Source organism: Cyprinodon tularosa, unplaced genomic scaffold, assembly GCF_016077235.1.
Source record: "Cyprinodon tularosa strain WSP-4 unplaced genomic scaffold, ASM1607723v1 ctg546, whole genome shotgun sequence".
Lineage (NCBI taxonomy): Eukaryota > Metazoa > Chordata > Actinopteri > Cyprinodontiformes > Cyprinodontidae > Cyprinodon > Cyprinodon tularosa.
Genome location: NW_024039281.1, coordinates 200,639 through 227,720, shown reverse-complemented (window position 1 = coordinate 227,720; position 27,082 = coordinate 200,639). Strand labels below are relative to the sequence as shown.

Here is a 27,082-nt window from a genome sequence, read left to right as displayed (position 1 = left end):
CTGTCTTTAGATTTGGACTCCTTGGTTCTCTGGAGTTAAAAAGCCTTAGAACTTAGTTTGTAACGCTTTCCAGACCCATATATTTAAATTCCTTTGTTAATCATCAAGATATAATGTGCTGCTTTGTAAGATCCCTTTGCCTACTTCCTGCTGCCTAAACAGCTCTCTAGAGCTGAATCCTTGGGTTTTCATTATTCCCAGCTAGGCTTATGAGAAACACAGAACCCAAAATATACAGATAATCACAGGTCATTTATGATTCAAAAGGAGAAGGTTTGTTTTTTCCCATTCCCCTGAGTAATTTACCCCCACATTTGAAACTTACTTATTGATTTTATTCCGGGTATTTTAGTGTGTGATGTTGAAATAATTGGATGAAACCTTTCAGAATATAAGAAATCAAAAATGCCATTTCTTACAGCATTACATTATGATAATTCTAAGACCACAACTACATAAATTAAGCTATCAGACTAGCCAGAAACACATGCTAGTGTGCATCCTGATCAATATAAGAGCCATTTACCCCAATATGCCCTATGTCCAGCTGAATATTTAGAGCAACTGATGTTACATGGCAAATTCACAGCAAAAAAAAATAATTTGTATTACTAGTACACTGGAAAAATGATCTAGACATAAGTAGAAATTTCTTAAATTAAGTGTATTTACCCTTGATTTCAATAGATAAATGACATAATTTGCCAATGGAATTAGTATTTTTACTCTAATAAGATAATTAGATAATATTCATTTGAAATAAGACAATGCAGTTGAGTTTTCTTATTTTAAATCTATATTATCTGGTTCCATTGGCAAAAGGTCTTTTTTATCTCCTCAATTCAAGAACTTATTATAAGAAAAATTTACTTATCCAGAATTTGATTTTTTGCATTGTATAATATCTAAATCAAAGCATCATGGAAGGTCCAAAGAACCACTTAGAGCCCACACAGCCACTAGTAGCTGAGCCCTGTTATAGGTGAACATTTTAATTGTTTGTGTCATATCTTTTTTTATATTATTAGAAATGGCCTTAATTTTTTTATGTTCTCATACCAGATTGTTCTTGTTCTGACCAGAAACATAAGCAAAACGTGTTCTTTCCAGCATTTTTATGCAACCATATATATATATATAAACTTGACATTTTTAATATCCCTTCAAGCTTCAGGCCGTTATCATGATTCAAGCTCCTAACCTTGTTATGTGTGTATTATTTAACATCTCCTTTAGAGTAAAAGGCCCTGAACTCTTCAGCTTCTTGCCACTCTCTTTAGGAGACACACATCTATAATGAAGCTGCATGTTTTGAGGTGAGAAGCTGGATCCCTTTGTGCGTCACAGCTGAGGTGACATTTCACTGGTTCTACCCACCTGAGGGTTTCCACATGAAAACAATCTTCTGCTTTGTCCTGCTTCCAGACATTTTATCATGTCAGCCGTGTGGAGCTCTATGTGGGGTTATTTTTAACTCCTATCTGTGTCCTCAGGTGTGTGTGGATGTTCCCAGCGGATCACAGACATGTTGGGGCTTCTGCCCGGTCACTCTTCGTCCTCTAACTATAAAAACAGAACCTTTTCTCACAAACTGCACCAAAAACTAAAAACTTTTCCTTTTTCAGTCAAAGCTAAGGCTGTCTCCTTTCTTCCTAAGCAAGACTTCTGGATTCTTTATTTATTTTTGTCTACAGTTTGGGGGTGTGAAAGAAATTGGGTCAGCCTGCTCGCCCTGGTTACTGCTCAGTTGAACCGATAAATCATATCATTACGCTGCAGACATAGTTGGTGCTCTCTGTTGTTTTACGACCTCGGAAACTTTAACATCTTTTTATACGCTGAGGTAAAAGACCTTCCAGTGTTTTTATTATCTCTAATTTATCTACACGACTCCATGCTGTTCTCAATTGATATAATGTACTAACAGGTAGAATTACATAATATGCACTTAAAAGGACATTAGAAACTCAAAATCTTTCCCGTTTAAGGTCAGATTGGCTTCACAATATTATTTCTATTTGCTAAATGTGAGAATAATTAGAGAGTTTAGTAATATTAAGACCTATGTACACCCATATTTAGGGCTGCAACAACGAATCGATAAAATCGATAAAAATTGACTTTTAAAAGCATTGGCAACGAATTTCATCATCGATTAGTTGTGTCGCGTGATTAATGCATCATCCGCCGCCGCCGTCATCACATCCACTTGACTGAAACGGGGAAAGAAAAAAAAAAATATGGCAGAGAGAGCCAGCGCTGCAGGTGCAGTGTTGCCAACTCAGCGACTGTGAAGAGTTAAATAAACAACATAACATTGTTAATGGCTTTTACAAATTATATATTAGATAGTCAACATCTGACCAAAACTCCTAAAGTTATTTCTGGTTTTTAGTTTGATGCATTTTAGCCTCATTAGGCTGTTAAGGACTGGAAATGAGTAAAATTAGGGCTGCAACAACGAATCGATAAAATAAATAAAAATCGACTTTTAAAAGCGTTGGCAACGAATTTAATCATCGATTAGTTGTGTCGCGCGATTAATGCGTCATCCGCCGCCGCCGTCATCCGGGGGAAGAAAAAAAAATATGGCGGAGCGAGTCAGCGCCGCAGTTGCAGTGTTGCCAACTCAGCGACTTTTCAGACCCCTCCAGCGACTATTTTTCAAAAAAGCGACTAGCGACAAATCTGGCGACTTTTTACGGTGTCACTGGCGGCTTTTGGAGACTCTTACGTGAAAGCATGCATCGTTCCTACACTGCCACGGGGCGCCTCCCCCATACCAACCCCGTTCTCCCACAGGAGTCCCTCTCAGCGCTGCAGTCAGAGCCGCAGGATGTTTACCCTCAGCGTCCAGACTGCAAATGAAGCGCGCATGCGCCGGGATTGACGGCGCAAATTGATCACAATAATTAAAATAGCCTGCGCTTTGTAAAGTGAAAAAAGTCGTAACATGCAACTTTTGTAAAAACAAATGAACATGGCACAGAACCACCACTATTATGATGCAGCACCTAAAAAGGAAACATGTTGGAGCCTTTGATGGCAGTGAAGAGAGCTCATAGGCAGGATGAGTAACCATGTTTGTTTGGTTTTAAAGTGAGGAAACGTAACGTTAGTTTCTCAGGTAGCTCATCTGATGCTTTCCTTTCCTTGTTAGTAGGTTACAGACAGTGAAAAGGTTGGCTACTTATTTTAATTTTAATTTCATTTGAGTTAGCTTAAGCAGCGTTTATATTTTCTTTATAAATAAATTAACTTGCAAATTATGAGGGCAAGGCTTTTAAAGTTAAAATCTTCTGGCAAAGATAAAGAAAAGAAGATCCTGCAATTTATGGAAGTAAAGCAGAATAAAATCCAGCAAGATCAGTAATATGTCAATTAATTATCTGCCACATTCCCATGTAAATATCTGTCTTTGGAGGATGTGTTTTAGCACCCCTAGTTCTCTCATTTTTATTCCAAATACAATTTATAATTTGAATCACAGGGCTATTTTTATCTCTATGGTTCAGTATTTTCTCAAGTAGCAACTTTAACTGCTATACTTTCCTGCCTTAAAAGGCAGAACTCTTCTAGTCTAAAAAAACTCATTTGTTGAAATGGGGGGACCTGTTGTTTGAACAAAAATGTTTTTTTTTGCGCTTTATGAAACAAAGTACCCTATATTTTGTGGATGTACAGCTACATTTCTCATGTAAGTTTGCGTAGTTTTAACACAAACATTTATTTTTCATATTGCACCAGAACAGTTAATGAGCAACCTGTACTTGTGTGATTGTTTGTTCTGTCTAAAATGCTTATTTTGGAATAAAGAGGTTGATATAAAAAAACTTTTTTTTTCCCGATTCATCGATTAATCGAAAAAATAATCGGCCGATTCATTGATTTTTAAAATAATCGTTAGTTGCAGCCCTACCCATATTAGATACTTTTTGATAATTCAGGAGAGACTGTGACGTTATGGCTATTTAACTATTTAAAAATGATAAAGAAAATGTTTTTTGTGGTTGAGTTATTACAACACATACCAATGCAGATACCAATCCCAGGAATAAATGAGAATTGAACATAGGCAGATGATTCCAGCTTCTCTCTGAATGTCTTTTATAGGTTTTGCACATGAGAACTTTTAATTTCTTGGGCGTATTAAATTGTTACAGCCTCTATATTAGGAGAACACCTTCTGTCATCCTCTACAAAGATTTCTCCTAGATTTAAAATCCAAGCAACAGAAGGTACTTCACATGCTGTAGCTTTTAACAGTAAGTCGTATCATAAATGAACGTAGTTTACTGATTATTGTGACCAACTTTGTAATTTATGTGGGTAATATGTTTTAACAGAACAAAATTATTCATCATTATTTATTTTGTTTTTGGATTATCTTATTTAATGATAGAATTTTACCTCATATTGCCTGTGTTTTATATTTTCCTTTGTGTTGCAGTTGTGTTGAACTTGAAAGGCTAAAGGTGGAAAAGGAAATAAGTCAGTTGAACTATCAAAAGGAGAATAGATTTTGATGAATAACAATTCTCAGACAAAATGGTCAGAACAGAAAAAGAATACTGTATGGGGGGAATACTGAGCCACAAGTCTTTGGGAAAAGAACTTGGTAAAACCTTTGAAGTTGCAAACATAGCCTTCACCTATTTCTGGCTGTCAGTAGGCGAGAGTGAGGGTAAACCCTGGACAGATCGCCAGTTCATCATGGGGCTGCACAAAAACATACAACAATACACACGCTCACCACCTAAGGGAATTTAGACCTAACCTAACACAGGTCTAAAGTTTTTTTACTCAGTTGGAGAAAGCCTGGGTTCATGGATAGAACTGCTGCATGCACACGCTCAACATGCAAATTTAATGCAGAAAGATGCCAGGATTAAAACTCAGGAACTTATGCTACCATGCAACAGTGCAACCAAATGTGCCACTGTTATACCACAGTGAAAACTGTCGGACCTCATGCAAAAAGCGTTTGTAAAAAACAAATTCTTTCTTAAGTCGTTTGCACGACTTCACCTAAGAGTCCTGCACAATCAGTCAGCTGTTATCCAAACCTAGTTTTTCAGTAAATGACCACATTTGTTGTTACAATTGTCTGTTGTATCAGGCTACATCACTATATATTATGAAACTCTGCAATCAGTGTTGTGCATGAACGGCATTCACTGAATATGTTCCTATTTTAGTTAACGTTGAACTGAACGGATCCATTTTGAAGTTGATGAACGTGAATGAGAGCGACGTTCACTCTTAGAATATAATGAGTGACACACACAACTCACATTCACGTTTAGTTAATAACAACACATTTCATTGGATAATGTAAGGTTTTACTTTACTATTACAGCAAACAGCATGACACACCAGCATGTTTACTGCTGGTACTATTCTGCACGATTCAGAATCATCTGTTGGTATTTCTGATGCCAGTTTTGCAGAGCGATTAGCAGAGTTTTATCAACTAACAAAGGAAGACCCAGACAGAATAAAACCTCATGTTTTTGTGTGAACTGTGCCCACCAAGAATAAACAAACAAGTCCGTATGTCAGCTATGTCCATTTCCAATTTAAAGTGACTAATCGCATTAAAGCATCTAAGCTATTTGGGGAAATATCTGCTACTGAATGTGGAGAGTAAGAAATCATTCACAGAGAGAGAAAAGCCATTTTTATAGCAGAACCTGAATGTTCCTCTATGTTTCTGAAGTTCTGTGTAATTTGGCTAAATAAAGAATTCACTGTACATACAGTATACTTTGACTGCATTGAGTAATTTCCATTTATTTCAATATATATTATGATCACACATTTAGAGGGTGAAGGTTCATTTCTGTAGGATTGTGGCTTAATTTACCAAATGAACTTAAACTAGTTCATGTATAGATTTGTGAACTTATCGTCAGTACCCAGGGGACACTGGTTTAATTTGTTGTCATTTTGTTAAAAGAAAGAGTAGTCAGTGAGCTCTATGTGAGATCAAGCTACTTTCGAAATGACATCTGGAACAGAAAACGGGTGGAAAAGTCCAGAAAGGAGGTTCAGCAACATGTTGCTGTTTTAAACTCTTGTACATGTAACTGTAAGACTTCCATTCATTTCACTTCATGGCAGCTCCTTGGCTTTGTTGTTACATAAAATGTGGAATATTTGAGTTTAGGTCTGTCTGAATTCATCCGGTTAGAGTTTCACTGTTATTATTTTAATGTTTATGAGATGGAGAACACAATGATGGTCTGGAGATGTACAGTACAGTAAACCTTCGCATTTAAAGGAGATTTAAATGAGTCTTGTGTCGTGTTGGTTGCTGGTGTACTAATATTAGGCAATTATATCATATGTTGCATCTCTTACCTCCATCAGTAGTTTTCATTGACACCACTTGTGGATCAAAGGAATTTAGGGTTAAGTTTTTTATTGTATTTTTACTTACTGCAAACTTTACTACTAAGTTCCATGTGAATAAACGACCAGACACAATGCTGATGAAGATTCTCAGTCATCCAGGTCATAGTCATTCCGTAAAAGTAAAAAAAAAAATCCACTGGACTTGGTTTTCAGGATTTGAAGACGGTTCGCCACCTCTCCAGGAAGCTTTCTCAATTCAAATGTCTGGATCCGCAGTGAGTTTGAGGCCCCGTCCACACGAAGACGAACCCTGGCCTAAACGCACAAATTTTTCACCAAACCAGCCTCTCATCCACACGAAGCCGGCGTTTCGGGGGTCTGTAAACGATCTTTTTTTTATTCAGCCTTCAGAGTGGGAAGATTTCGAAACCCCGTTTTCGCGTTTCCATCTTTACGCCCTAACCGCATATTTTTTTTTACACGCATGCGTCATAGCGTCGCCTCTAAACACGCATGTGCGACACAGTATCACAACAACAATGGCGCCGTTGCTGCTAATGCTACTCACCATGCTGTCGGGCTTAGAACAGAATCTTCTTCTTCTGGAATATCTCCAGGAAGAACAGAGCAATATCGACGACATAGTTCAGCACCTGAATTTGACTTAACCACGAAAATGGACCCGCAGGGCAACCATGTATAAATATTAGTGCGCATGCCCAACATTTCGTCACTTATTTTTGCTTTGGCACCACAGCGCCACTTACAGGCCTGGCATACATTTTGCAGCGTTTTCATGCATTCGTGTGGACGCTCACATTTATTTTACGTCTCCGTCTTTACGGCAAACGTTTTGGAAAATATCAGCGTTTCGTGTTCGTCTTGACTTTGTGTGGACGGGGCCTGAGTCTTATATAAACAAAGCCTTGTATTGCTTGGAAACATGCAAATGGAAACCGATGAGTGGGTCGTTTGGTTCCATTGTTAGCCTGTAATATCTGAAACCTGTCTATGATTCTGAAGGTCGTCGTTAAAGGGGGGGATTCTCGTTAAAGGGGGGGATTGTCTCCTGTAATACCTGAAACCTGTCTATGATTGTTAAGGGTTGGTCGTTAAGGAGGTATTGTTCACCGGCTGGAGCGGGTTGGTGCACACACAATGTTCTTAAAGACATGACTTAGACAACTTTTATTGTCATTTTATTTACACAAAGTGTATACATACATTTTCTTTCCATAAATTGCAGCAAATGAGACCAAAGCAGATGTTTGGAGGAAACTTAACATAAAGCCAATCAGCCGGTGATCTGAGTTAGTTTCATAGCCACAGGACCTGGGCGCCTTAAAGGAATAGTACACCCAAAACATGATTAGCCTTCATTTTCTACTCACCCCCATGCTGAACAACACTCTGGAGTACTTTTTTGATATCTCAAATGCATCTGGAGATCTGGGAGGCCTCTTGCTGTCTGCTGACATTCAAATAATGGAGGTCTATGGTGCCCGAGACAGAAAGGTCCATAAAAGTCCACAAAAAACGTGTCAATATTCCTCCATACTGCTCGTCCAATGTATTCCAAGTGTCCTGAGTGGGTAGTGTCCATAATTTACTCGAAATGAAGTCATTTAGATTGTTTTTAGAGCATAAACAGTAGTGTATAGGATTTCCTGAAAGCTCGCGCCTGCGAGTTCATGAGCCTACGGAAACCGCGGCAGACCAAGCCAGATGAAAGTGCGCATTCAGCGTCTGCTCTGCCGATAATGGAAGCGTACAAGAAGAAATGTGCAGTTTACCTGTGCAAAGAAAGAAACAACGAAAGAAAAATGTCTGAGGACTTCAGTGTTGTGGAAGAGCATGAGTTCTTTGCCGAGCTGAATGCGCTGGTTTGGTCTGCCAAACCAGATGAAGTCCACGTTTTTGTGGACTTTTATGGACCTTTCTGCCTCGGGTGCTGGGCACCTCCATTATTTGAATGTCAGCAGACAGCAAGAAGCCTCCCAGATCTCCAGATGCATTTGAGATATCTAAAAAGTACTCCAGAGTGTTGTTCAGCATGGGGGTGAGTAGAAAATGAAGGCTAATCATGTTTTGGGTGTACTATTCCTTTAAAACCTTTGATTGAGCCATGAGCTATTTTGTATACTAGACTGTTTTTAAGCAAAGTTTAAAGTGCGACTGTTTGCGCAAATTGGATCAGCAAACAGTACTGGAAATCTAAGACCAAATGACTCTGAACAATAAATCAGGTAAAATAGCCCAGTTAAAGTCCAGACCTTAACCTAATTGATATGCTGTGGTTAGACCTGATGAGGCCTGTTCACAAAATGAACTCTGTAACTGGAGCTTGTTGGAAAGAAAGGAGTACTAAAATTCCCTCAACACTGATTATATACAAATTTTATCCCTCTCAGGTTTCCTATTAGGTTTTCATCTTTTTCTACTAAAATATAATGAAAGGGTGTGCCTTATTTTTAATGTGGTTAAAAAGATGGTTTAGGATGAATGTTTTTTTTTTTCTGACCTTCTAATGTTTTTTCACCCAAGGTCTAGTTTGATCTGCACTGAAATGAACTCCCCGTCACCAGGGCTGAATGTGATGCTCTGAGCATGTTTGATGTGAAATCTCTTCTTATCTTTCCCCTGCCACATCAGTGTGCCCACAGGGCACCATGAGAGCTGTAATTACCTGAGATCTTGTTTTGATATGGGACAGAGATGCTCGGTATTTGGGGACAATCAGGGTTTTTTTTTCTATTTCTGTCATCATGCCCCTCTTCTCTCCACCTTTCTCCGTCCTCACTCGCTTCTACGCTTGAAGGCACAGCGTCTCTGTCGTGATGGCAGCGTAAAGAAAGAGAGACAGAGAGAAAAAATCTACTCCTTTTATTTTTTTCCCCCCTGCTCAGCATTTTTCACACTTGACAATTTCAACTAAACAAAATGTAAAGGCGGCTTGGCCCTGTTTGGTATTCATTGTTTCCAGGGTGGTATTTTGACAGGGCTTAATCATCTGTAAAAGCAAACTATCACTGCTTCTGCATGAATTAACGCAGTGTACGTTATTATGCAAGAAGAGTAGGAGGTGGAAGGAGTGCTTCATGGAGTCTGTGGCCTGAAGGAAAAAAGAATTACACAAATAGCAAGGCAAAGGATCTCATGAATACACTACTGCTGCTACATCTACCTGCTGGAAGATGCACATATTGTCAGCTGAGCATGATAATGACTCCTCATCATTCAAGGGAGAAACAGTTTTAGAAAGTGACATATCATTAGAAGTGTTAAAGAAAACTTAGAAGTTTATTGGAGCTTGAGAACAAAAGATGCATTAAATGTTCATGTTAATCCATGCAGGACCTTATCCATCCCCAGCAGTTAGTTGCGAGAAGTGAAGTATACCCTGTTCAACACAGAGAAAGCCATGTCTTATAGGACTGTAGATAATATAGAGCTGAAACAATGGATCCGATTAATCATGATTAATGGATTATTTAAATAATCATCAACTACTTTAGTAATTGATTAATCGATAACTGGAGTCCAGAGAATCTAAAACATGTTTTTAGCTGACTTGAGCTAACTTTAGCAGCAATTATACCAAAATTGTAAAAGTAATATGTAAATATTTTGCATGTTAGCTAAAAAAAAACTTCCGTCTGTCAATATGCTCTATCTAGAACTCCTCAAGTGGAAAAGTTTAGTTTCACCTGTTTACTCTCATAAAATTTTTTCTTTAATGAAACTTTTGCTATCTGATTATTAATCGATTAATAGAAAAAGAAAATTGACAGACTAATTGATTTGCAAAATGATCGTTCTTTGCAGCCCTAATAGAACACCAGAGTACCCTGAGAGAACCTCCTTATGTAAAGTGAGAATATACAAACTCTGTGAAGAAATACAGAAATACTGTGAAATGGGATTCTAACCCAGGACATACCTCTTGTAACACAGATTTGCTAGCAGCTGGCCTCACAGGTTATTCTATTTTTTCTTAAAGTTGTCCTTTAACTGGGAATTTTGAGCTTTTTGCTAAATCTTTTTTTAAAATCCATGCGTTGTCGAACTATATTTGCTTAATCATATCCCTCAGATATCTTGGTAGAGTCACCGTCATGCTTGATACTCGGTAGTATTCAGTTTCTAATTAAAATAAAACAAACCTTGATGTATATTAACATTAATTCAGACAAGACTTATTTTTTGACAACCTGTATTAAATTAGCTTTATACTGGTTAGCCTTTAAGGTCCTTTGAGAACATTTCAGAGGGACCTGGTGAAAAACAGTAACATAGATGAAAGGTCATATCTGCCATCTAAAGAAAGGTGTTTGTTCTTCTTCTGTTACAGATGGGCCATACTGCCAATTGGAGGATTGTGACATCACTGTGAAGTTGAAGACTGTGTAATTCTTCTAAAAGAACCTTAGAGCCTGATCTGCATTGTTTCTATTCAGTTCAATCTACAAATCCTCTGTCTGGATTTGCTGAGCTGTTATCACCTTTTGCTGAATGCACCTTTCAAACATGGAGACTCTTTCCCAGGACTCAATTCTGGAGTGCCAGATCTGCTTTAACTACTACAGCCCCCGGCGACGACCCAAACTCCTGGACTGCAGACACACCTGCTGCTCAGTTTGTCTGACCCAAATGCGAAGCACCCAGAAAGAAATCCGCTGCCCTTGGTGCCGGGGCGTCACCAAACTGCCCCCCGGCTTGTCCGTCTCTCAACTCCCTGACGACCCAGACATAATTACTGTCATCGCCATCCCTCACGCCTCGGAGCACACGCCCGTCTTCATCCGCCTGCCCAGCAATGGCTGCTACATGCTGCCGTTGCCCATCACCAAGGAGCGGGCGCTTGGCCTGCCGGGGGACCTGGGATGTCGCTTCCTGCCGGGCGGCCAGCAGAAGGGGGTGACGGTTGTGACGGTGCCCGAGCAGCAGCCTCTTGGCCTGGCTATGGGTCTAGAGGCGGTTGGGCTGGATGGAAGCGAAGGCGAGAGGAGAGTTCCCGGCCAAGTGGGAGGAGGAAAGGGTTCCACATGGTCTGGTGTTTGCACGGTTATTTTAGTGGCATGTGTGCTGCTGTTCCTGTTGGGGATCGTGCTGCACAACATGTCCTGCATTTCCAAACGCTTCACTGTTATCTCCTGCGGCTGAGGGAGACCTCCTCTCTCTCCTCTCTGGCCCTGCCTCTCCTCAGGGACCAACCCTCCTGAGGAGAGGAGACTAAACTGAACACCATGGGCAAATTAGGCTGCAGCAGAGCAAAGGGGGAGTAATGTCAATGAGAGAACAAAGAGGACAAAAAGGAGACGGTTTCCTCAGTTTTTAGTTTTTAGTTATGGAACTGGAAATTTGATATATGGTTTCAACCAGCTCTCTGTTGGTTAAAAAAAAAACTGCCATTTCTCTCTGTTTCCTTTATGTTCCCTGATAGAATGCTCTATAAGTCACTATGGATTTGTTATTAGAACGTTGATTGTGTTTTCTGTCCGTCACAAAGACACAATAACCCTCAAAGTGACTGGAATGCCTGTTTACTCTGCTGTGTAGAACTTACTAACCTATCTGTGTTTTAAACCAAGGCTTTGAACTTTGTGGCTCCAGGTGCTCTGGAATACCTGGAACCTTGGTTTTCCGATTCTGTAAAGAATTACCTAAAGTGGTCCATATCTTCCCATCTTTTTCTTTTAAGCAACCTGTTTAGAAAGAAATGTTGAATAGTATATTGTACAGCTGAACTCTACATAACTATCTCTGAGATGCTTAAGGATTGTAAATGTGTGAACTTTTGTTCAAGGTTTTCGTTATTTGAGTTTCCTCTTAAGTAAAAACAATAATTTGTTCTAGCCATAAAAATCTAAATGTCTCTTTGGGTTTTGACTTTAAGGTTGCACAAACTAGGCAGTCTTGAGGGCTAATTATTCCCCTCCAGATACTGTAGAATACAGGTGTAAATGTGGGCCAAAGCTGAAAGATTCATAGCTTATGTTTGCTGGCATAGGGACCTCCTCACGTCCATAGCTGCCGCTAGGAGCCATATGGTTCTTCACCAGTTTTTACGTGTCCTATAGGCACAGCCCATCTCACAAAAATGAACAAAAATACATCAGCTGTTGGATACATTTGTGTAATTTTTTATTTTTTTCTGTTATGTTTGAAAAGTCTGTAGTCCCAACTTGCCCAGCATCATGATCTATTGCTGGTGGACATAATCAGGTCCATAAGGATAAAGGCAGTCTGGATTCAGCACAGGAGAGCTCCTTTCCTACCCTGGATGGAGTTAGGACCTAGAAGCTACAGTTTTTCAGAGTGAGCCTCTAAGTCACGGGTGTCAAAGTGGTTCCAGAAAGGGCAGACTTCAGGCATCTAATCAAGTGAGTCCAATATGAACGATGACTTGATGAGATGACTGGAGTCTGCTTTGCTATTGCTTTGTTGGAAGACAACCTGCAGCTCCTTTCTGGAACCAGTCTGACACCCCTGCTCTAAGCTATATGGGGTGAGGATTGACAACTCTGATGACATCTTGGTTCATTAAGAGTGGAAATATGGGATCCCCTCTTGGGGTTGAATCTCTCTGCACTGAGATTGGCTGAGGGGGTGAGTCTAACAATATTACAATGACGCCATAAAAAGCTGTTTGGCATTGGAAGATATCATCTGGCAATAGTTTCATCAGTGTAGCCAAAAGACTGGACTCTGTTACCTGACCAATAAATAGTCTTAACAGATGTGGAAACAATGTGACAGTTAAAAAATAAAACAGCTGTTGACTTTTTTTGTGCTAATCTGATCATTTTGAAGGTATATCACTTCTAGAGAAATTCAGCATTGTTTCAAATTTCCTCCGTGGATATAGGCTCTCACCGTGTCCTGCTAGAGTTCCTAATTATGATGAATTTGTGGTAATCCCTTTGCAGAGGGATATGTTTTTGGTTCAACACAGGTACTGTTTTATTGATTTACTACAGGTTGGACAATAATCAGACCAGCTTGTGATTTTTCTCTCGCCAAAAAATATATTTTGGAAATATGTTTCAAATCTGTTCGACTTTCTGTTGAAATACATTTAAATATTTTGTTTTCTACATGCGGTTACAGTGCTTGATATATAAATATTAGTGTCTCAAAATTAATTTCTGTTCGATTAAAGAAAATACTAAGGAGGAATTCCTTATTTCAGTTTATGCAGAGAAATATCCTACTGGATTAAATTTTATTAAAGGTTTGTTGTACATTTAAAAATGAAAAATATCAACAATGAGGGCCCCAGATCATGTTTTTGCCTTGTGGGCAGAAAAAAGCCTTTACCAAAAACCCTCATATTCAGCACTCTTCTAAACAAAACTTCTAACCGTATTGGCTTTCCCGCTCCATCCTCTCGAAAGCCATACCTCCAAACCGTAATCATGTCAAGTCGGAGTTCATAAATGTAGTCTAGGAGCATGAAATATTAGTTGAAGGCTGTAATTTGACGGGTGTGCTGCTACAGAACACTCTGGTGAGCTTATTTCCCCTTATGACATCATAAGGGGAATGCTTTAAAAAAATAGCATATTGAGCACACATGAGCTAAGAGGTGAAGAAAGACAGTAATATTAGAGTTGAAAGGATTTTATCATTTGTGAAGCTCATACACAGGCTTAAGGAAATATATGAGTGTAACAAAAGGTTTAAAATAAATTTTCATTATATGGGATATTTAAATACCTACAAAACAGTTGATATTACCCTTGTTTTAACAATGTGAAAATGTGGAGAAAAGAATAAAGGTGAAGAACTGACATTCTTAGATTTATTTTCCTGATTATTAATAGATTGGCGTTAACCAAAAACATTGTTTGAATGTATGAACTTTCAAAGAACCTGATGTTTAGCTGTGCTCATTGAAGCTGCTGTTTTTTTAACCCTGGTTCTCAATGGCTGGGCTACTACCCTGCAAGTTTAAGATGCTACCCTGCTTCAGCATACCTGATTTCAAATGATGGCTGATTAACTGCCCGTTGCTGAAACCCAGTCATTTGAATGTTGTGTTGAAGAAGGGACTTTTTTTAAACATGCCGGGTGCCTTTAGGACCTGGGTTTAAGGAACACTGATTCAGGCTACAGTTAGCTAGCATAAACTAGATAGCTAGCATACACACTAGCAATATAATGTTTTAACCTAAAAAACACACAGACAAGTTAAAAGTTTGATATTGTAAAAGTAAGATTTATTTTTGACAGGGTTTAAAATCTGTTAATAGTGATAATTTGTTTTTTATTTTTTTTCTATTTTGGATTTGTACTGCTGTTTTTTTGTGATACCCTGTATGAGTCATCTTTGGCTAAATAAAACCTTTTTTTTTAATATCTGTTTTCTTTTAATGTTCAATCTCACTACTAACCACTTAACAATTTTTAGCGCACACCACTGAAATGAGATATTTAGGATTTTGGAGCTAACTTTTTCCCTCCATAGTATTTTGTTATGCTAATCTGACAATATACATCTTTCTAGTTTTAATACAAAGACATGAATACAAGGAGGTTTTTGTTTTTTTTAAGTCACACACATTCACTTTCCATAAAACGTACCAGGGGGCCAGGAGGGGGCCAGCGTGTTTTCATGGGGGCACAGAAAAGCATGAGATAAAAACCGGCAAGGGATTCAAATATATTAAGAGAGCTGCACGAAGTGAAATTTCTATTCAATTAGGTTTAATTGAAATTCTATGTCTTATTAGGTCAATATACATTCATAATTTAGGGATTTTACATATTTTTGACTTAATTTAAGTTAAAATTACCGCTTCTTTAAAATCTGAATTAGAAGTCAGGTAAACTGAGCTGAAAATTAGCGCAATTTGTTTTAGAAAAAAACCTTTAGCAAATGACTTTAGCATTTGACCTTTAGCAACTGGGATCCTATCTAAATACCACTGAAGCTATCACCTTACAGTATTGTTTTTAAATAATTAGTAAAACAGAATTTTTTAAAGAAAAAAAATGGATCCAAAGGACCTATCAGTAACCATGTGTGTTGCAGGGCATATCATCATTAGAATTTCTTTGAGTATTATGTATTCATTACAGGGGCCATAACTGGCCAGGACATGATCTACTGGCCCCCGTTGGCCCCTCTCTTGAACCGCCCATGATCAATGCACACATTCAGCAACACACAGGAGCTCTTTCAAGCTGGGCACCGTTTCATTCACAGCACCTGTCCCATCAACAAGGAATCAGAATCAGAAATACTTTAATATTCTCAGGGAGAAATTATTTTCGTTACATTACTCCATATGTAATAGAGTGACTTTAGGACCAGTTTGAACGCAATTTCATACAAATATACATATAATTAGGGGGTTTCGCTCCATCTCACCATCAGTTTGGGGGTCCTTGGCCTGGGAAACGTTGAAGACCCCTGGTATACAGGATTAACTGAACAGCTGTGTGAGCAATGGTTAAGCAAAATGAACTGCAATGGGTGGGAGCAATATTTGTTTTAATTAAATGCACATTTACCTAATTTTATGGGTAAAGGTAACAAGTGATCATTTTATTAGCTTTGGAGCTGTGATTTTAACAAAGTAAAAACCTTATCATTATCAGCTGTAAAGAATAATAATAGTATACATCATAGAATAAATATAGTATATAAATTGTGGATATCTAAAATTATTAAGAAGTAAGATTGTAATAAATGTAACAAATTATTTATTTTTTTCAAAATGTTTCTTATTGTGTAAGTGGTCACACACTTGTTTCGCAATGACTTTCTCAACAATTATAGATAAGAAAGGAATATTGGATAAAGGTCTATAATTGACCAAGTCATCTGTTTCAAGTCATGTACATCTGGTGTACATATCCCTGTAAAGGGGATAGATTAATCACATCTAAAATGAAGGAGGAGATCAAAGGCAATACTTCCTTAAATTACTTGGTTGGAACTGGATCTAACATAAAATATGAAGCTTTAGATGAAGACAATAGAGGCATGGCTTAATACTTAAAAAAAAAAACGTTTTTAAACCCCTTTGTGATAAAGATTATAGTTAGAGTGGCTCAGGTTATCCTGCGTTATCTCTATAGCTATGCTTCTATAGGCTTAGACTGCTGGAGCACATAGGGACCCCTCTTCATCATGCTTCACTCTATCTCTGTTCTCCCACTCTGCTGTATTTGTTAGTTCAATCTGTAAAGTTATGTTCTCTCTGCTTTTTCTCATATTAGCTTCATCTAGTCTGATCCTGTTTGGCTGTGACAACACCCTGGAGAGAAATATCAGCTGTGCTGCTGCCATCAACACCTTTGTTTAAAGATATTCAAGATTGGCCTGTTTTTCAGTGTAGTCCTGTTTCTCTGACTGTGGCTAACTGCATGTACTCTCATCTTCTGACACGGGAGCTGGTTCGTAGCTCATCTGACTGTGTTTCCTGGACCGGGCTGCTTCTTTTTCTATGTCTGCTTCTGTCTCCTTGAACCCCAGGCGGCCTAGTCATAACGGTAAATCAGACTGAGCCTTGCTCTGCTGGAGGTTTCTTCCTGCTAAAAGGGAGGTTTTCCCCTCCACTGTCACTACAAGTATGCTCGGTGTGAAGGATTGCTTTTGAATCAATGAGACAATGCAATCAGCTGGTTTACCTTTTAATCAATCTGGTTTACCTTTTAATCAATCTGACCGTATGATCTGGTTAAATTGTCTCTGTAAAGTACCTTGTGATGACATTTGTTGTGAATTGGCTCTATATTAATAAACCGAATTGAATTGAAATTATTTTTATTTTTAGAATATTGTAAAAAAAAATTTATATATGTAATATATGTTTAGTCCAAATTAATATCAGACAGGGTGAATAAATGACTGTGTAAATAGAATTTCGTTTCTTACCAAACCTTTAAAAACAAGCCCATTAATTTCTTCAGTCTGAAAACATTCTTTAAACAGGAAATGTTTCTGGACTTTAATACATGTTCTTTCTTCGCATATCCTTTCCTAATCTTCTTTTTTTTCTACAGGAACTTTGGATAACTTTGAGAGAATAAAAAATACATGAACGTTTCAAACTCTGCTGGTGTGTTTTGTGTTTACGAAAGAATTTAAAGTTTACAGTCCTGTTTGCATTGGGTTGGCAAAGAGAGTAACAGCTTGTGCTGATTTTTACTTCTAATTATTGTATGCATCTTTTTTGTTGCATCCAAGATTGGACAAGCAGCGGGAGAAAACCAAGAAACCCAGAGAGCCTCAGCAGATCCTGAAGTGGGTAGGAATATGCTCTCCTGCAGGAGAAACCTCAAAGGAAGGCACCCTGGAGTCATCAGGGCTAAAACCACCTCCCCAGTTTCCTTTTAATATTATAATTGAAATGCCAACAAAATAAATATCTGTATTAGGACCTCTCTCTCTCTGCTCTTGTATTCGGGACCTAATCAAAAGCAGTCAATTAATTTGTGTTTATTTAAAAGAAAGCCAATTTTTCACAGTCAACTGATTAACAGCCTTCCTTTATTTACTCTTCTGAATCCAGTTCTTTCCTTAAATCTTCATGGACTTACTGTCACAGAGGTAATTAGCGGTCTCCAGGGGGCAAATTCTGCCAGCTTTAACCACAGGTAGCAGACGTGGTAGTTAATGAAAAAGCTCCACTCAGCGAGTTTATTTCTTTACTTTTATGATCATGCCAGTTTTTTTTTTTCCTTTTGTTTCCAAATGTCTAAAATTTCTGGGTTCTTTAATTGCTTTTGGTGTTATCTTGCAGATTAATACTAATTGTACATTAAAATTTAAAAGATGCACTTTTTTAAGGTGTGTCACCATCAATCTATTCAGAATAGTATAGAATAGAATAGAATAGAAAATCCCCTTATTGTCCCACAATGGGGAAATTCTGGTGTTTGCAGCAGCAAAAAGATAATAGAAAAAAGGTCACACAAATATGGACCTTAGAAAAATTTATTAGAATAACATAATAGTGAAGAGTTAAAAGACAAACAATAAAATCGTGTACTGTAAAGTGTTTTAACAGTCTAAAAAAACTGCTCCTGCAGAACAAATAACCAATAACCAGCTACAGACATTTTTACAGTAATGGATATGTGAAAATAGCAGTAGCTTCAGAGATGTGCAAAATAACAGCAGCAGGTTATTTAAACGACTATGATAGAAAATTGTAGAAAAATCAGCATGAATGTAACAAATTATTGATGGGAACAGTGGTGGTTATAGAATCTTACAGCTGCAGGGAGGAAGAATCTGTGATAACGCTCCCTGGTGCATTTAGGGTGCAGCAGTCTGTAGCTGAAGGAGCTCTCCAGTTCAGCAACATCTTCATACATGGGGTGGGAGACGTTATCCAACAGAGATGTTCATTTAGTTTGGATCCTTTTCTTTCCCACCTCCTGCACCGAGTGCAGAGTCATCATGTTTCACATGAGAATATGTAAATTGGATTAAAACAAGGTTTATAGTAAAGCTGTTTGGTTTAAATGACATAGGTGCTCTTTACAGCTGTTCGTGCATTTTAATGTCATTAAATAATAACTTTGTTATGCAATAACTTTCAATTTAATGCCTATAGAGGGGCGTATGCAATTTAATCAAATAACTTTGGACTGTCATGTCTTGTTCTCTGAAAACACACACAACTGGCTGTGTTAAGGTTACAAATGGGAAAGTGTGAATCAAGCTCAAATCAGGCGTTGACAGTTAATTCTGCACATATATGGAATCCACTGACAACAACTTTCATTCAAAATATAATAAATCATTAACTAAAATCATTCAACCTCAAGTCAAACATATTTCAGCAATAAATCTTGACTAAACCTGTGAAACCAAACTAAACTAAGCTACTATGTTAAAAAACAGAAGGAATTGAAAATAGTTGAAACCATAATTATTGTAATTATGCCTGAAATCTCAGTTTGCCATGATTTTTTTGTTCGCGATCCAAGGTTTATACTGAAGAGTTTGAAATGAGGTCAAGCCATTACCTTTTTTAGAGCAAATGGTATGTGGTCAATATAGTTCACAGTGAAAATGCAAATCCGGGTAAATAAAACCTTATTGAGTAAAATAATATCAAAAATCAATGACATTAAGGATAATTAATATCTAACCCCCTGATTTTTCCTCAGGAATAGATACAGCAAATATTTGTAGTTTTTGGAATTCTAAATGACACTTTTTAAAATCTGCTATTCTACCTGAAAATCTGCTATTAAAGGACTTCATGATGAGTCATCCATTATATAAACATGGTGAGAATTATGGACTTTTCCGCATATATCACTCTCTATACACACAATCTTTGAAATAATTGGTAGCATTATTTCCAATGATTCTGTTTACCGAAGAGATATCATAAGTAAACTCATTTTTAAGGACATTGTTGCTGAAACGTTTTGGCCACTTCTATTCTTCTACCTCCTCTTTTTATTGTAACTCAGTAAATAATGCAGCATTAAGATAACCATGCCCATTTCTGCCCAAACCTTACCTTTCTGAGGTATCCAGATATTTGGGTATTTTGTCTCCAAATTTTGGGGGATTAACCCTGCTGTGTGTGATATGTTAAGAGTGATGCACTCTGCTCTAGGAAACGTTGCCTTGCCTAGGAATTACCACCATGCATGCACACTGTTAAACCTAAGAGCAATTTAGAGGAAGCAATGCAAAATACCTGCAAAGGGACCCCAGAATAGGTTATAAGTCCAGCACTGCACAACTGCAAGGTTATCCAGAACTGTATCTGCAGCTATGCTGCTATAGGCTTAGGCTGCTGGAGGACACAGCAACCCCTTTTGCTCACTCAGCTACTTTCTCCTACTACTATAAAATGTATTTAAATTGCTGTAATTCACATTTTTAACTTGTTGTTCCTTCTTTCTTAGCTTTCTTCTTCATGGTAGCTACATAAAGCCTGGTGTTTCTTTAGTTGATATATTCCTGAAGGGCAGCATCAGCTTAACTACAGCTTCCTGTTCCTACAATAATCCACTGGGTCGAACCTTTCGGAGGTTAACTCTGTCTCTCTTCTAGCCATTGGCACAATTGCTTAGTTCTATAGTTTCTTACTGTAACTGCTCACTTTAGCCTGTAATGGTGTGTAATGGATTAGAGTTCATAGCTTTGTTTCCCTTCTAGATAAGGCCACTAAAAAAAGCGTATAACTGCCATTACCTATATATTTTTGTTTAACAATGAAAATACTCCAGGATCAGTGTTTCTGTGTACTTGTATTTAGTATGATGTCTTCTCAAATAATCAGTCTGTCATGGCAGATGGTCATTCACACCTACTCTCGTTCTGGTTCTTCAGGAGGTCATATACCGCTAGAGGTTTTTTTTTCTTTGCACTATTACTCCCACAGTCCAAAAACATGACTGGTAGGTTAATTGGCTTCTCTAAATTCTCCTTAGGTGTGAGTGTGTGCATGAATGGTTATTTGTCCTGTTTGTCTCTGTGTTGCCCTGCGGTGGACTGGCAACCTGTCCAGGGTGTACCCGCCTCTCACCCGTAGACAGCTGGAGAAAGGCACCAGCACCCCTTGCGACCCCAATTGGGACAAGCGTGTCAGATAATGGATGGATATTACTAAAAAGATGCTTAATAAGAGAGATCACTGCAAAGTTAAAAATGATATTGCTACATGGTCATAAAGAATACTGAAAATCAATTACTTGATTTGCTGGGTTTCCTCAGACTTTGTTTTTAAACCAGACCGAATAGTTAGCTGAACATAGCTGCTTTTAAATTGACAAGGACGATTTGGAATCCATATAACTGGATTCACTTATCCTTTGTAAATACCCTAACTCTAAAGACGACCTGCTGTGAAGCGACTGCTATGTAAATAAACTAAACTGAATACATTGCATTTTATTTGGTATGCATTTATATGCATGTATAATGAATCTAGAATGTTAGATTGTTTATTCTATCTCATTTTGAATGAAGGTCAGAGCAGATGAACAAACAAAGACTGGAAGAAACTTGGGAGGTGATATTACCTTCAAATGTTTGGATTTATTTTCTACCATCTTCAGACTTAAACGTAGCTCACTGCAGTTTTCCCAACACGTTCTCTATAAATCATTTGCATTTTTTTTCTATATTAGAGCTGTAAAATTCCGTTTTTTTCCCTCTATCTCTGACATGCAGCATTACTGCAAATGCTTTTCAGAAGAGCTGTTTTCATGTGTCAGTCTGTTATATGGGAGCTGCTGAGGATGTACCCTGGATTTTTGACATAAGCTGAGCAGAGGTTGTCATCTTTTTAAGCCAAGGAAAAGAACAGACCGTTTCCTCATGCTGTGGATGGGGATAAAAAAAAAAAAAAAGTTTTAAACAGTGATGGTTCCTATTTGTAGAAAGCAGCAGAGGGTGAAGGGTGCAACAGAGTGAATAAAAACGTATATCAATTTTTCAGTGAACAATCCCACAGTATTTCAGACAACTGAAATCTTTAATATTTTAGGATTAAATCTTTAGGATTAGAGGGAAACATTGTGTGTTCACTCAAACTGTGACGTGTCAGAACAGAAAGCCTGTTTCTTAACAGGAGGGAGTGTGAACTTATGACTTAAGCTGCTTGATTCACTCCAGTTACAGACTTTAACAGGAACTATTAAAGGTTAGTATTAAGGTTCAGGACTCCAAACAGACCTTCAAAGTCTGGCAGAGCAGTTTTACCGCTAAAGTTCCTAATAAAATAGTTTTAATGAACAAAAAAAACATTTTAAAGATTATTAGTGAATTTATTTTTGAAAGATCCCTTCTTTGCTGTGCTTTAACTCTGACTCCTGCCGAAATATTTCTTTGAATTCTTAATTTACTACTTTCTATACAAAGACAATGTAAAATTGAACAAGCAAAGCAATCTCTACTTTTTTAGGGAGGATACAGAGGGGGAAGCAGAGCCCACAGCATTACTATTTTTTTAAAAGATCAAACAGAAACACAGACAACCATTTACACGTGAAACATCCTGTCATTGTGGGAAAACCAAAAGTCATTATATATAAACTGCAAGCGTCAGAACCTTCTGGTAGTCCAACACAACCATTTTTTGTATTGTTTGCATTTTGGAGATGTGACCAGTTGAACAGAACACAAAATAAACCGTGCTTACAATGGAAAGAAAAAGTGTTTTTTGTGTTGGGTGGCTTTCAACTTGGCTAAGATTTAAAAGAAAGAGAGATGCACTTTGTGCAGGGAAACCAAAATATCTATCTTGATGTTTAAATTGTATCTTTAGAAGAAAAACAGTGAGCATGAATGTGGTATAAATAAATAAAAGAAGTTTTCTGAATATTTCACAGTCAGAAGCTAGAGTTTGTAACCATCACACCTTCTGAGGGAAAATCTTGAAAAAAGTGATGAAATCTGCAAATGTATTAATTAAAAGTAAAATGAGGTATCTAAGTTGAATTAGTGGTTCATTTATAAAGTTTGAATGGGATTTCCACTAGAAAATATCTTATAATGCAACCATTTTTGCCATTTGCTTAATTATATTTACTTACTTTAGCATAATTATTTCATGTCCTACTCTGCTAACATGAAATTACTGTGTTAAATTAACTAAATGATTAATTCTAATCCAAAAAACAGTTGCATTATTTTTTTTTATTGTAGCACATTAACTAAATCAGTTTAATTTATTCAACACTGCACAATCTGCTGTTTTGTTTGTGCTCCAGTGATACGAGATGAGGACTAAAACCAACAATATGAGCGGAGGAGGAGTCAGACCTATAAAACCGCTGAAGATGTGCTGCAATATCTTTGCCTCATCCCTTATACCTGTTTTTTTCACCATCTACACAAACTGATTGTAACAAACGGAAGAATGACATTAGTAAATAGTTTCTCAGTCTCCGCAGCTCCTAAACGTGGTGAATGAAAAGCAATTTCAGTGCTTCAGGTGGGGTAGGAATGACGGGTTGATTAAAGTGCATGTGTGAGGGTGTTGCATTTGTTTACCTGCGACCCTCAGTATCAAATGGTGGTGTTTGTCGGGGGGGTCATTTCCTTCTCACCAGCATGACTTATAAATTCTCTTATTGGAGTTGTTTACATGTCAGGATATTTTCATCACACCAGAGGAAATGAATATTGTTCACCTTAACATGAAGGGAAATTACAGAAATGTGTTTGGAAATGACATGACATCTAAAGCAAGAATAACAGGAACACAATTCAGCCCTGGCCTGAATAATGTGCCAACTGTTTTTAGGTTTACTTATCAATGCTTGTCACTGAAAATAGTTACAATTCACAAAGCTAATAAAGCCGACATGTGTAACATTTTCAGACATTTGAGTTTCTTTAACTCTTATTGGATGCCACATGGCTGATTCCTTCCTTCCTTCCTTCCTTCCTTCCTTCCTTCCTTCCTTCCTTCCTTCCTTCCTTCCTTCCTTCCTTCCTTCCTTCCTTCCTTCCTTCCTTCCTTCCTTCCTTCCTTCCTTCCTTCCACTAAAGGGTTTCTTCTTGTATCAAAAGTGTAAATGTGGTCTTCTGTTTGTTTATTCTTTTGCAATTCTTTTTAAACATAAAAAAATGGCTTTGGCAAATCCTCCTAAAGTAACAATTAGGGATTTCAATAAATAATCGAGTAAGATTGGTTGCAAATTAATTAATCAATTAATTCATTCATTCATTAACTGTCCATCCAGATCTTTTTTATCCGTTCATCCCAAGTCGTTGGGTATATTGTCTTGTTTGCATCAGTTTATTTGCACTGCTTTCCACCATATTTATCTGGACTGTAAACCTTTTCACAGAAGGTCAGGTAGAAGAAAACAGAATTGCAAAAACATTTAAATTTGCTTTAAGATTATTATTAAAAACTGCTTGCTGAAAAACACTAAAATGGGCCATCTCTTACCCTGAGTCTAGCCCAAGATTTTACTCAGTAGGAAAAAGTAGGTTCCTACAAAGCTTTGTCTAAACCTTAATGTGAGTCTTCTTTAGTTCAATGGATCGGCTAAAGAGGTATGTCCAAAACGTATCTGTAGAGTTTTTTCTATACAGAGATTTTCCTCTACCAACATTTATGGCACATGAACTATCCTTAATGTAAAGACGACCTTCTGTACCCTCATTAAAAAAAAAAACACAAGCAATTTAAGAGCATATTAGTTCCATGATTTGTGTGTTAAACTATGGGTATATTCAGGTCACGTTTACAACGTCTCTCCAGACATCCCAGGTCAAGTTGATGCCCAACAACTGCTTGCTCCCCTAAACTTTCCCTGAATCATGTAGAGCTTTAATACAGGATGGCAAATTTGTCCTCTACAGCAAAAGAGCTGCAAGACTGAATCTTTTATGGTGATTTGATTTGCCAAGGGACTGCCAGGAGCCCTGAAAGATTTAGAGACTTTTTGTATAAATGAGTGGGTCTAAATCCCCACTGAGATTAGTGCAAACCTGGTAAACAGCTGCAAGAAATGACTTGCTGCTGTGTTTAGTTTCTTCACCAAGCTCTTAGTCATGTTTTGCTGGAGGGTCAAATGCTTATTTTACTCAGTGGCATGCAAACCAGTTCTGAACACATTAGATGCAAACCTGTCTTAGTACGTTAAACTGAAACTGGCAAAAAGAAGTAGACTGTTAAGTTATTTTAGAAAGAAGCTGATTTCCCTCTGCAGCTTGTCAGAAAACAGTTTTTTTGTGTCATCCAGCCCAGGCAGTAATCATCACCAAACTTTTTCTCCTTCGTTTGATCCACTCATTATGGAAACAAATCCAAAACATAACAGTTGGAACAGAATGTCCACACTATGCTCTGTGCCGTGACCTTTGCACCAGCTGATTTTCAGATCGTCTGCTTAAGTTTTCCCCATTTCGCTGCACAACTTTTGTCTAAAACTTGCTGTGACTTCTGCTAAGTCACTGCAGAGTTGGCAGAGAAGAAAGCTCAGGCTCTCATCAGGGGACGGCAAGTAATGGAAAACCAGGGGTTTAAATTTGGAGCCCGCATCAGCTCCTGTGCTTTTGTCTCATTTTCTTCACAGAGGATGCCCATGAGGTAACGCTGGGGTGTAAACAACAGATGGTTTAGTATATCAGCAGCAAGCCATCGACTTCAACACAGTCCTTAGCAGGAGTATTGTTCATTTTAAGAGGAGCGCATTCTGACTTCCTTCCTTCTAGCCTCCACCTCCTGCTTTAGCCCTGGAAATCTAGATCACACATTTCAACATTTGAACCCTAAGATCTCCAAACAAAACAAGCAATCACAAAAGAAGAAATTATAAAGCTGATTAGATTGATATTTTGATAATATCATGACATGCCTTAATGTATCAATCTTTAGCTTCCTTATGTATTTACCTTGGTAATAATTCCATCCATCCATCCATCCATCCATCCATCCTATCCGAGGTCAGGTCGCGGGGTAGCAGCTTTAGTAGGAAGGCCCAGACGTCCCTCTACCCAGCCACTTGGACCAGCTCGTCCAGGCGCTCCCAGGCAAGCAGAGAATCATAGTCCCTCCAGCGTGTCCTGGGTCTCCCCCTGGGCCTCCTCCCGGTAGGACGTGCTTGTTTTACGGCTCAAGGCCTTTCCTGAGTCCTTAACATCCCTGTGTGGAGCTTCTAAATGGTGCTGATTGGAAGTGGAGGCCAGCCTGACAACAGCTTCATCTTAAGGAGCCCCAATCTCCATCTACCAGAGGCCCAAACCAAGCTCCACAGCCCAAGCTCCACTCCAGCCCAAGTCAGATGATCAACCCTGGCTGGTAGCAGGTCAGCTCAGACCGGACCAGCTTGGAGGAGCTCAGCTCGTTCATTGCCACCTACTTCTCTCTTTCACTCTCCTCTCCAACCGTTTATATATATATTTTTTTTGTTAAATAAAACCCACTTTAAGTTATACCCATGCGTGGCTTCCCTTTAATTTGTTGTGGTCCAAGAGCCAGGCGATAACACTTACCCCAGGCTCACACCTACTCCGGTCTTACCGTTGCGGTGCGGTGGGTGCGGCGCCGCAGTGATTCCAAGTCATTAAAAAGACGTAAACCTCTCTCACCGGCTGCTGAGCTGTCCGGCTGCGGTTACCGAGACACTCCGGCGCTGCAGAAAATTCCGCAAGAAAGCTATCCTTGCGGCGTGCCGGAGCCCTCCGCAACAAGCTCTCGCAAATATCCTTATTTGGGCCGTGTTATCGCGTGAAGTTACGTGAACTCAAGTGAACTTCTGTTAAATCTCCGGACCTGTTGCCGGAGCCGCAGAGCCGCACCGCACCGTAGTCAAAAGGGCGGTGTGAGAGGGGGTGTGCGGGAGTTGCGGTCTCCGTCGGCTCGGTAACTGCACCGGAGCCAGTGTGAGCAAGGGGTTAGAACACCTCACCATTATTCATCGGCGTCGCCAGACCCCATTTACTGGGGCACATGCCCCAGTATAAATGAGCTGTGCCCCAGTATAAATCTCATGAATACTTGCAACAGTATTAAATTTTTTTAATGCATCAATTTAGATAATTCAAACGGGAGGAGACGTATATTTCTACTCAAATGCGCAGCAAGTGTGTTGGTAACAAATTGAGGATGTATTATCGCCCCCCAGTCAGCACATGTCACTGCATGAACTGCAGGTAAACTAACGCGCTGCTCTCAACTGAGTTGGATGGGATACTGTGCGGCCACGACGCATTTTTAGTTCTGGTAACCTTTCTTACCTGTCAATTTTATTATTTCCCCAGTGAAACCACATGATT

General features: G+C 38.5%; 1 protein-coding gene across 1 annotated transcript in view; it reads left to right on the top strand.

Annotated features, from left to right (window-relative positions):
• Positions 1-11,693, top strand: part of rnf152 (ring finger protein 152) — a 76,458-nt gene extending 64,765 nt beyond the window's left edge. The window contains exon 3 of the mRNA XM_038304898.1: positions 10,709-11,693. Within this exon, the coding sequence (XP_038160826.1) occupies positions 10,870-11,520 (651 nt within the window). The 5' untranslated portion in view covers positions 10,709-10,869 and the 3' untranslated portion in view covers positions 11,521-11,693. The remainder of the gene's footprint in view (positions 1-10,708) is intronic.
• Positions 11,694-27,082: the final 15,389 nt, after the last annotated feature.